This window comes from Ichthyophthirius multifiliis, assembly GCF_000220395.1.
Source record: "Ichthyophthirius multifiliis unplaced genomic scaffold scaff_1120509251232, whole genome shotgun sequence".
NCBI classification, from domain to species: domain Eukaryota; phylum Ciliophora; class Oligohymenophorea; order Hymenostomatida; genus Ichthyophthirius; species Ichthyophthirius multifiliis.
The window spans coordinates 1-12,141 of NW_004086075.1; the positions used below are offsets into that span (position 1 = coordinate 1).

Sequence of the window (12,141 nt, forward strand, 5' to 3'; positions counted from 1 at the left end):
ATAATATATTTAAATAAAAAAAATTTTAAAAAATAAATAAATATATTTTAAATATATTAATACTATTATTTATAATTTTTATTTTAAAATTATAATTTAATTTATTTATTTATTTTTTTTATATTTTTTTTTTTAATATACTTTTAATATATTAATTTCTTGACTTATTTTATTTTTACATCTATTTTTTTTTATTAATTTCTTAATTATTTTTATTGACATTAACCTTTACTGTCTAAAATACAAAATAGTCTTTTTAATTTGATATATTATATATATTATTTTTAATTTTTTTTTTAGTATTTTTAAATATAAATTATTATTTTAATTAATTTACTTTAAAAGTTATTAAATGAATAAAATATTTATTATTATATAAAAAATCATTATTATTTAATTTGTTTATATTACTTTTATTATTAATATATTAATAATTATTTCAATTGTAATAATCATTTTATTTAATATTTGCTACTATATTAATAAAATTAAATTTTTTATATTATATTTAAACTTTCTTTAAAAATTTTATATTATAATTTTTTCAAAATTTAAAAATATTATTATATATTATATAATAGTAATTTTATAGAATTATTTAATAATATATTTTTAAAAAGAATAAAAATTTAATAAATAAATGTCTTAAGATAAAAATAAATTTTTATCCTAATGTTTTTCTTTTTATATAAAAAGATTAAATAAAATAAATTTTGATTGCTTTTTAAGTAAAGAATGGTACGAATTTAGTGTCTCAGTCCCATTTGCATCTATAAATTTTGTAAAATATTAGTTCTAAAGAGTTCATGAAATAATATTTATTTAATATTTTTATAAATTAACATTAAATAAAAGCAATTTTATTCAATCTAATAAAAGGAGGAGTTTTAGAATCTACATTAGCAGATTTGAAAGATTTTAATAATAATTTAAATTGGTAAATAATAATAAACTAAAAAGCATTAAAATAAAAAAAGGAGAAAAGTTAAATTAGTTATTGATGAATATGAAGCTAGATGCGATAAAACATCTTTTTATGGATTAGATATTATAAGAGATAAATTATCTAGTATGATTAGAAAATGGCAAACATTAATCGAATGCAGAGTTGATTGCAAAACTTTAGACGGATACATTATTAGAGTTTTTAATATTGACTTCACAAAAAAAACTACTAGCTACAATTCGTCATCTTTAACTACTTATTCTAAACTATCTCAAGTAAGAGCTATTAGAAAAAAAATTAATACTTCTATTACTAATGAATTGTAAAAACTAATATTTCTGAATTCTGAATTGACTAAAAAATTAATTTCTGATGATTACTTACATGTTATGGAAAAACAAAATCAAAATTATTTCCACTCTTGGAGATATTACTATTAAAAAAGTCAAAGTACTTAAAAGACCTAGACTTAATAATATATATTAAATTTTTTATTTTTATTTATTAGTTATTTTTAAAAAAGCTGCTTAATTGTATACTCATGATAAAAAAGGAGATAAAGCTACAGAAAGATATGGTACTCCCAAAGATCCTCATGCTAAGAATTTAATAAAGTAATATAATAATGAGATTTCTTTAGTTAATTTTTTTATCTTATTTAAATATTTTTAAAAAAATATAATACGTATTTTATACTTTTTCATGTTTCCATTTTTTTAATTTATTATCATTAATTATAAAAAAAAGTTATTTAGATTTTAATTTTACACAAAAAAAATATATTTTTATTAATATAAAAAACAAGCATAAATAAAATAATTAATAACTGCATTCTTGAACAAAAAAGAAAAAGTGCTAATTCTGCAAATTTTGTAAAGCACAATAATACCTTCGAACATCCTGCCATAAGTTAACAAAAATTTAAAATGGTCCCTACAATTACATGGATTTACCCAAAACGAAATTAAAATAGTACAAAAAATAAAAAAACCTAATATGATTAGATGTTTTATGTATATAAAACAACTTATAGTTAATTTTCGAATATTGTAATTAGTACGCTAGAAGAGCATATAAAAAAGCATAATAATTTAAGTGAAAACGAATATATAAAAAATTTAAATAAATAAGAAAATCTTTCTAATTTCTTTTTAGAGAAGAGCAAATATACTCCATAGATAAATTTTTCGAAAGAATATAAGGATAGAGTATGATGCATTGTATAAACAGGAAAATCTACTTAAGCAATTGCCTTAATAATTAAAGGCATGGGAAATGGATATTAACGTATCTTGATGGAAGAATTTTAATGGATAACTCTAAAAGGGTCGAAAAATGGATATGGGAAAATTATTTATTAAAATCTTAAAATTATGAAGGTTTTTGTGCTAATGATATGTAAAACGGAGAAGGTATTATCAAAAAATAAAATTATGTTAGTTAGATAAAGATAAATTGAAAATGGAAAAATTATTTAATTAACAGTATATATAATTTAATTAATATTTTTATTTTTATATTAATAATATCAAATTTATATAATTGCTTTAAAAAAAAAATATTATAAATAAAGTCTATTTTATTTTTATTCTAATAAAATTAAAGTGCAAATTTTTATTAGTTTATATATTTAAATAACAAAATATAAAAAATATATACATATGAAAATATTATATAAAATTAAATTTCATTAGAATCATTAATTTTTGAATATTTTTATTTATTTCAAATTAATATAAAAATATTATTAAAATGATTTTTTTGTTTTATAATATTTTTTTATTTTTATAAAAATAAAAACAAATAAAACATAATATTTTATAATAAAAATAAGTTATAAATAAATAAATTTTATATAGCAATTTTATTAACATATTTTTATTGTTTTTAAAAAAAATAAATAAAAACTAATTAAAATAATAGAAAATTATAATTAATGTCATAATCATATTTTCCTTGGGAATAAAATAAATAAAATAAACTCTTAAAAAAAAGTGAAGTTGGTAAAGGTAAACAATCAACATATAATTTGCCACCAATTACTCATACTTACGGAAAACCTCCTCGTAGAGATAGTGAAAATGCAAAAGATGGTAAATATAATAAAATAAATAAAATATACGAAAAAATAAAAACTATAAAATCTTATATATAAATAAATCTTAATGTAAATTTAAATATAAGTTACAATGTCCTGGCAATATCATTAATAAACTAAAGATTAAGAACCCCCGAGAGACTTTATAAGGTTAAACAAAAATTGTGTTAAGGAAAGTTTTATTTCTCCTAAAGTAAAAAATAATATTAAAATATAAGATTTTTTATTCATTTTTTTTTTTTTAAAAAAGGATATTAAAGAATATAGATAATAACATTAAGAAATTAAAAAAATTATAAACAAAGGAAAAAAAGGAGTAGAATTGTTTCTACCTTCAGATGATTTTAGATATGGAATAAAAAATAAGTATATATATAAAAAATAATATTTTTTAATAAAATAATAAAATAAAGACCGTCAACACCGATGAATTAAATTATTGGTAAAAATAATAAAAATATATTAAATTTTAATAAAAAAAATAAAAACAGAATTACATTATGCAAGTTAATAAGAATAATAGATTCATGAATTTTATAAAAAATAATATGATGAAGTAATAAAATTTTAATATATAATTTTCCATAACAAAAATATTAAATTATAATTGTATATATTATAGAAAGTTTAAAAAAAAAAAAATCGTAACTATAATTCAAGCTAAATAAGAGGATCTGTAGAACTAAAAGTAAATAAAAATGTAGAAATTAATAATTCTGTAGAGAACTTTAAACTTGAAAGATTCAAAAATATTCAACCTAAAATAAATTCTAGACGTAAAAAAAAAAAACTATATATGAAAATAAAATCATAAAAAAAAATTAGCCGAAAATTTATTATCACATAATAAACATTAAAAAGATAAAAAACCAATAGTAATATTCATATTAGGAGGTCCTGGATGCGGAAAAGGAACATAATGCGAAAAAATAGTTTAAAATTATAATTTTGTGCATTTATCAGCAGGTGATTTGTTAAGAGAAGAAATGGAAACAGGAAGTAAAAATGCAAAACTAATAGATAGCTATATAAAGGAAGGGAAAATAGTTCCAAAAGAAATTATTGTTAATTTAATTAAATAAGCTATGGAAAAACATGGATGGGAAAAAAACAAATATTTAATAGATGGATATCCTAGAAGTTAAGATAATGTTGATGGATGGAATGCTATAATGGGGGATATTGTAGATTTTAAATTTATTCTTTTCTTTGATTGCAGTGAAGAGACTATGGCTAAAAGAGTCATGAAAAGAGCATAAGGTTCAGGAAGAAGTGATGACAATATTGAATCTTTAAAGAAAAGATTTAAAACTTATTAAGAATCAACTAAACCTATCGTTGATATGTATAAAAAATTAAATAAAATTATCATTGCTAACGCAGAAGGAAGTCCTGATTAAGTTTATTCGTAAATAAAACCTGTTTTTGAAAGTAAAATAAATAAAAAAAATAAAAATAAAAATTAATTATAATAGGAGAATTTGGTTCTATAAAAAAACCTTAAATAGTATTTGTTTTAGGAGGTCCTGGATGCGGAAAAGGAACTTAATGCGAAAAAATAGTTTAAAATTATAATTTTGTGCATTTATCAGCAGGCGATTTGTTAAGAGAAGAAATGGAAACAGGAAGTAAAAATGCAAAACTAATAGATAGCTATATAAAGGAAGGGAAAATAGTTCCAAAAGAAATTATTGTTAATTTAATTAAATAAGCTATGGAAAAACATGGATGGGAAAAAAACAAATATTTAATAGATGGATATCCTAGAAGTTAAGATAATGTTGATGGATGGAATGCTATAATGGGGGATATTGTAGATTTTAAATTTATTCTTTTCTTTGATTGCAGTGAAGAGACTATGGCTAAAAGAGTCATGAAAAGAGCATAAGGTTCAGGAAGAAGTGATGACAATATTGAATCTTTAAAGAAAAGATTTAAAACTTATTAAGAATCAACTAAACCTATTATAGAATTTTATAGAAAACAAAATAAAGTTATTATGGTTGATGCTGAATGTCCACCTGATTAAGTTTTTAAATATATTTAACCTATTTTTGAATAAATTTGATTTGATATATATTTTATTGATTAAAAAAATTATTAAACAAGAAAAAATATATTAAAAATTTATCATTTTTATTAAATATTTATTTATTATATTTTAGAATTTATTTATTAAAATTAAATTTTATGTTTATTTATTAAAATGAAATGTTATATTTTTTTATATACATAGTATTAATTTTTAATTAAATATTATTCTATAATTTTAAATAATAAAAATAATTATTATAAATAAATAATTTTATAAATAAAAATACTTTTTAAATGTTTTTAAAAAATTAGTTTATATTATATATTGATAATAAAAATATTTATATGTTTACGATTTGGTAATACAATTTAAATAAATATAAGTTTATAATATAGTCTAATTTGATATTATGAAGAAGAAGACTATTAATAATACTAATACTTAGGTATTAAAAAACTAAAATAAAAATAAAAGATTAATTAAAAATAAATATAAAATTAAAAAAATTTATTTAGAAAAATAATATAAAATAAACAATATTTTGAATAATAATTAATTTATAATATTAAGTGAATACAAAAATAATAGATAAATTCTATTATATTCCCTAAATAATAATTTATTATTGAAATTAAAAAATAAAAATAATATTCCTTAACTATTTATAGGACAATATATAATTTATTTATTGTTCCCTAATTTAAAAATAAATTAAAAGAAAAAATAAAAATATTTATAAATAATTAATATAAAAATTGATTTAAAAAATTTTATAAAATAATTCATATATATTATTCAAACATAAATTTATTTTCATTTCCATTTTCATTTTATTAAATAAAGATTAACAATTATTCCTAAAAAATAAATAAAAATTAATGAATAATAAGCAAGCCAAATTTTATTTATTAAAGAGCTTTTTTGATTATCTTCCCATTATTTTAAAGTTGTGACATGTAAAATAGCAATAACTAAAAAAGTAATCCAAGCTAAAACAGCATGAAAAATATCAGCTTAAATATAATTGATAGAGATTAAGGATGCAACACAAAACAAATACATTCTTTTAGTCAAATTATTAACTATTTACTTTAATACTATTTGCTTATTTTCTAAGATATAAGCCAAAAATAAAAATAAAAAATGGACAGAATAAGCAAATAATATGGCTATACCTATTGCTTGTCTTATCGCAATATAAGATTTGTTTTTGTTCAAATCAAGAAATTGAATTTATACTGCCATTTTATGTTTTGTAATTTATAATAAGCAATTATTTTAGTTTAAAATATTTAATTAATATTATTTATTAAATTATTATAATAAAAAAAGAAATAAATATATAATATTTAAAATAAATTTATATATTTTAAATTAATTATTTAAATTTATAAAAAAATTCAAAATAAAATTTTTGGAATGAAAAAAAATAAATTATAAAATATATTATATAATTATTTAATTAAATTTGAAATATGTTAACTATACATAAAATATGAATAGTTAACAAATTAATTAATTATTATTTATTTTAAATATAATAATCATTTTTTACATCATTTTTTTTATTTCAATTTATAATAATTATTTAGATTTATTACTTTAACAATATTATATAGTTAAAGTGGTATTTATATTTATATCATTTTTTAAGACCTTATCTAATATTTTTTTTTTTTTATTATGTTATTTTCTATTTAATTAATAAAAGATTATAAATGTAAAGTTTCCTTCATTTCCTTTATAACTTTAGTTAGTGTTTATGTATCTTGATTTTTCAAAATAATGTAAAAAATATAGTTAAAATAGTTAAAATTATTTATATTTAATTCATATTTTATGTAAAAAAAAAATTAATTTTAGACATCATAAAATCAAAAATTTTTAAATATAAATTTTGTTATTAATATATTTAATAATAGAAATGAGAAAAGAGAAAAAAAAAAAATTATACCTAATTTTTGCTTAAATATATAAAAAAATATTAATAAACAAATAAAAAATATTAATAACATAAATATAATATATTTAAAGTAAAACAATAAAATAAAAATAAGTAAAAAAAAAAAAAAATGGAATAATAATAATCAAAATCAATCTAAATACTTAAATCATTATAATTAAATTATTTAGATAAAAATGAAGAAGAATGCTATTAATATCATTAAAATACAATAAGGAAAGAATTTAGAAATAAACTAATGTTTTAGATATTAATATATTAACTAAGTTTTCATAGTTTATAATATTTTGTTTATTTAGAATGCATTTTTATGTTAATGATATTAATAAATGCTTTTGTCTTTTCAATATTCTTATTTTTTTGCATAAAAAGATAGATTTAGTATATAAACTATATTTTTCTACAGTTTAATATACTTAACACTTTATTGCTTGTTTTTATCATCACTTACCATATAAATAAATACTTTTGAAAAATAATATGATCATTCATCATATTTATATTTTATGGTTATTATTTTTGTACTTCAGTATATTTATTGGCATTATTACATAGCCAATGGCTAATGCAATCAATAATAATATCATATCCTTAATAATGATAGGAATTAGTGCGACAATATTGAAAGGAAATATCCATGATTTATATTAATTATTGGTTTTGGGCAGTTTAAACATGATAATTTTGCTTATTGTTCAATTTTAAAATAACAAAAACAATCGTTTAAGGTTCCACGAAGAATACATCTAAAAAAAATAGTTAGAAACTTGGAAAAGCATATTTTAGGAATACATACCATTAGAAATATTAATTGTAAAAAAAGAAAGTAAAAAAGAAGGAAATTAGGAGAAAAAAAATGAAGAAAAAAAAAAAGAAGATTAAAACAAAAATAAAAAACTATAAACATTATATAAAATATAATTATAAGAAAAAGAATAAAGAAAGAAAACAATTGATACTCAAATTTAATTTGAAACATAAACAAATAAAAACATATAAAAATAAGATTATCAAAAAAATTTTTCAAACACATTTTCTAATGATGAATTGAAAAGAAAAAATTCAAAAAAAGATTATATTTAAAAATAATATACAGAAATTATTGGCTTAAATTAAGAAAATATAGAAATTCTTTTTTTAAATTAAAAATTTAAAAAATCATTTACATCTGAATTAGAAAATATTAAAATAAACTTGAAAAATATAAAACCTGAAGAAATGTCACCAAGCAATTAACAAAATATATATGATTAAATTTTAGAATATTTAAATAAGAAAAAGAAACCAATAAAAGATTTTTTAAATTGCTTTGATTTATCAAACAAATAATACTATGATATTAAATTTGTTCCTTTACTATGGTAAGGAGAAAATTCATTATTAATATTATTTAATGATACAAGTAATTTGATAAGAAATAAATAATTACTACATCTACAAGTATTAAAAGATAAAATGTTAGCAAATGTAAGCCATGATTTGAGAACTCCTTTAAATTTTATACAGGTAATATCATAAAGTTGTATTAATGAGGAAAATATAGAAATATTTAAAAAGTCTTTATATTTAATAAATTTAAATTGCATGCTTTTAATTTCTCTTGTAAACGATATTTTAGATAATTAATAAATATAATAAGGAAAGTTTAGATTAGTTTTAACTGAATTTTTTATTCAGGATGAACTTTTATAAATTGAATAACTTTTTTAATTTCAATGTGATGAAAAAAACATTTTAATTCAAAAATAAATTGATAATAATTTCCTTTTTTATTCAGACAAAAATAGAATTAAATAAATCCTTATTAATATTTTTTCAAATGCCATTAAATTTACTACTAAAGGATGTCTTAATATTAAAATTAACTCTTTTAAAGAATATCCTAATGTTATTTTTTTCACTATCTCAGACACAGGCATCGGAATTCCTCATGATATTTAATCTTAATTGTTTCAATAATATTCAACTTTTGGTACAAAAGAAATAAATAAACATGGTATTTTTATTTATATATATGAAATTATTATTTATTTAGATTAAATATAATAGGAATAGGTTTAGGATTATCTCTTTGTAACGAATTAATATAATTATTAGGTCCTTTTAAGCAATTAATTTTAAAATCCGAACCTGGAGTCGGTTCATCTTTTAGTTTTTGCATATGGAATAGAATGAGTGAGGATAGCGAAGAATATATAAAGATAAAAAATGATATACTATACTAATAAAAATTAGGATAAATACTAGAACAATAAAGTAAAATATAACAAAAACATTTAGCATTTTGTAAGAAGAAAAAATTTTTAGAAGATGAAGATTTTGAAATCAATTAAGTTAATGAAGATTGCCAAGATATTATTTAAAATATAGAAAACCACACATAAAACTCAAATTTTAAAATTATAGGAGAAAATAATGAATAAAAAATTAATAGTAGTTTTAAAAAAAAATTTGAAAAATTATTAAGTAAATATTAATCAATTCTTTTAGTAGACGATACTATTTTTAATATTATTGCTTTAAAATATTTCTTTAAGGACTTCAAAATTAATATATATATAGCTCAAAATGGACTTGAAGCTTTATAAAAATAAAAACAATTCTAATGTGATATTGTACTATGTGATATTTAAATGCCAATCATGGATGGAATAAATGCCATTAAATTAATAAGAGAGCATGAAGTATAAAATAAACTAAAGAAAAGCATTATAATTATAGTTAGTGCTTATGATAGTAAAGATGATATTTATAATTCTATTAAAGCAGGAGCAAATGAACATATTTGTAAGCCAATAGATTTTTAATTACTATATTTAGCTTTACAAAAGTTAAATTGAAAAAAAAAAATTCAAATTATTTATATATTATAAAAATAAATAAAACATAAATTTGTATTTTATATATTTGTAAAATTTTAATGTATATAAATTTTATTTATATTTAAGTATTAAAGATATATTATTTTAAAAATATATATTTATATATATAAATATATATATAAATATAAATATATTATTTTTATTTTTTTTTAATATTTTTTATTATTTTTTTTTAATATTTATAAATTTATTTAACTTTATATCATAATAATATATTATATAATAAATATAAAAATAATTTATTCTAATTTTATTCTTATATAATTTCTTTTTCTAATAAACATAAATATTATTTTTATATATTACTTTAATTTTTTTTTTTATTTTTAATTTTAAATATTTAAGAATATTAAAAAATTATTATTTATATATCTTTTTTTATTTTAAATATAAATTATATAAAATTTTTTTTAATAAAAAAATGAATTACAATAATTTTAATCGTAAAAAATATTAAAATATTAATATTAATTTCTTTTTTATTTTAAATTTATATATAAATAAAATATAAAAATAGATAAAAACACCACAAAAAGTGTATAATTACGATATGGAGATTTAATATATATTAATTATGAATCATAATAATAAAGAATATATTTTTTAATAGGTAATTGAAATATTAATTTTATTTTACATATTAATTGCAAACCTTAAAAAAAAAATTGAATAAAATATAATTTAATAAAAATTTATTAAAATAAAGGCGATGGATTAAGTTCTAATAATTTAGAATGTATATTATAAACATATTAAGACTAACATTATAAAAATCCTTTACTGAATTTTAAAAAATGTTTATTTAAAATTGCCAATGCAAAGAATTACTTTTATTAAGAATAATATAATAAATAAGTATAAACATAAAACATTAAAATGGTTTAAAAAAGCATTCAAGAAGTTAAAACAAAAGCTGAATAAGAATAACATTAAAATTAATAAGAATATGAATAATAGAAAAAAGGAAGAATTGTTTTATATGGCTAATAGGTATAGTTATAACATGTATATAGTGATTGCTATTTAACTATTGACCCTAGTAAATTGGCATTAGAAAGTTGCTGTAAACAAGTTTTTTTGACAAAAGAAGCAAATAAATGGTCTAATTTTAAAATTACTTCGCTTTAAAAAAAGATTGGAGAAGAAATCTTTAATGAAGATTAAATTACTTTAAGCTTATTCGAAAACGAAAATTAATAAGTTAATGTTTCTGATAATCTAATGATGTATTAGAAGTTAATAGTTCTGAAAAATAAACTATTTTTAAAATTATTCTTTATAAATAGTACAATAATTATTATGAACCTGATTATGTATAAAATAGAGATAAAATATAAATTAAAAATTAGTAATTAGTCTAAAAAAAATATATATTATATATAAATTTAAATTCATTAAACTCCACAAAATAAGTTTTTAATTTATTTTATTTTCTTAAAAAAAGTTAATCTTCTTAATATCTCAGTATTCAACACAAAAATTAAAAGGAAAAATTTTTTCTAAATAATTTACAAAACCGAAATGTATATTATAGTTATGAAGGACTAAAAAAAGAAAGAGTGCCAGTTTTCCAAATTCAGCAAATATTCACTTCCCCAAAAAACATTGATGACTACTATTAATTATGTGGAATTTCTTATAGCGAGAACTACACCTCATATGATGAAGATTATTATAAAAAAATGTCAACAATATGGGAAATACAATCTGAAGATGTTTTCGAATCAATAATATGTGAGTTATCAACTCAAAGTAATTCCCATTTGTTAAAAAACAACATAAAAAGGCACAGATTCAAGCATATATAATCTGGTCTTTATCTAGCCTCTAAAGAAAATATAAACGAGAAGAATATAAAAGCAAAAAATAGGTAATTATATTTAACATATGATGGAAATAATACCGATTGCTTTTTTATAATAAACTAAAAAATAACATTTCTGAATGCCTATAATATGCAGTAGATATAAAAATAGAAGAAGGAAATTCTATATATGCCAATCATGAAGATAGAAAGAAGTATACAAAATGCTTATAGTGTAATTTTTCTCATTAAAATATAGAATCAAATTTAGAAACTTAAGTAATTTCATAATCTAAATTCTCTATAATAGAAAGAAAATCTGTCAGTACATTTTATAGTTAACAAATAAAGTTCAAAATAATTCGAATTCCTGAAGAAGAAAGTAAAATAATGGACTTAGTCTCGAGTAATAT

The 12,141-nt window shown here is 17.1% G+C and overlaps 2 protein-coding genes across 2 annotated transcripts, besides 18 other annotated features; both read left to right on the forward strand. All coding sequences in view use genetic code 6, as the record gives it.

Moving 5' to 3' along the window:
• Positions 1 to 11: 11 nt before the first annotated feature.
• Positions 12 to 52: a microsatellite.
• A 54-nt stretch (positions 53 to 106) lies between these two features.
• Positions 107 to 135: a microsatellite.
• A 936-nt stretch (positions 136 to 1,071) lies between these two features.
• IMG5_164490 (hypothetical protein) lies at positions 1,072 to 5,112 on the forward strand (the record flags this gene model as incomplete). The annotated part of the gene is made up of 10 exons (XM_004030225.1): positions 1,072 to 1,396; positions 1,455 to 1,560; positions 2,870 to 3,039; positions 3,131 to 3,237; positions 3,295 to 3,410; positions 3,458 to 3,486; positions 3,536 to 3,600; positions 3,667 to 3,820; positions 3,870 to 4,475; positions 4,520 to 5,112. The coding sequence occupies 10 exons, from the start codon at positions 1,072 to 1,074 to the stop codon at positions 5,110 to 5,112; spliced, it is 2,271 nt and encodes a 756-aa protein (XP_004030273.1).
• Positions 2,702 to 2,737: a microsatellite.
• Positions 5,113 to 5,159: 47 nt separating the features above from the next.
• Positions 5,160 to 5,250: a microsatellite.
• Positions 5,211 to 5,272: a microsatellite.
• Positions 5,273 to 5,307: 35 nt separating this feature from the next.
• Positions 5,308 to 5,374: a microsatellite.
• Positions 5,325 to 5,360: a microsatellite.
• Positions 5,375 to 6,411: 1,037 nt separating the features above from the next.
• Positions 6,412 to 6,454: a microsatellite.
• Positions 6,412 to 6,459: a microsatellite.
• Positions 6,460 to 7,050: 591 nt separating this feature from the next.
• Positions 7,051 to 7,102: a microsatellite.
• An 8-nt stretch (positions 7,103 to 7,110) lies between these two features.
• Positions 7,111 to 7,153: a microsatellite.
• A 218-nt stretch (positions 7,154 to 7,371) lies between these two features.
• On the forward strand, positions 7,372 to 7,683 carry IMG5_164500 (hypothetical protein; the record flags this gene model as incomplete). Its single annotated transcript, XM_004030226.1, has 1 exon — positions 7,372 to 7,683. The coding sequence occupies one exon, from the start codon at positions 7,372 to 7,374 to the stop codon at positions 7,681 to 7,683; it is 312 nt and encodes a 103-aa protein (XP_004030274.1).
• A 1,361-nt stretch (positions 7,684 to 9,044) lies between these two features.
• Positions 9,045 to 9,084: a microsatellite.
• Positions 9,085 to 10,014: 930 nt separating this feature from the next.
• Positions 10,015 to 10,058: a microsatellite.
• Positions 10,017 to 10,058: a microsatellite.
• Positions 10,024 to 10,057: a microsatellite.
• Positions 10,055 to 10,105: a microsatellite.
• Positions 10,061 to 10,099: a microsatellite.
• Positions 10,065 to 10,105: a microsatellite.
• Positions 10,106 to 12,141: the final 2,036 nt, after the last annotated feature.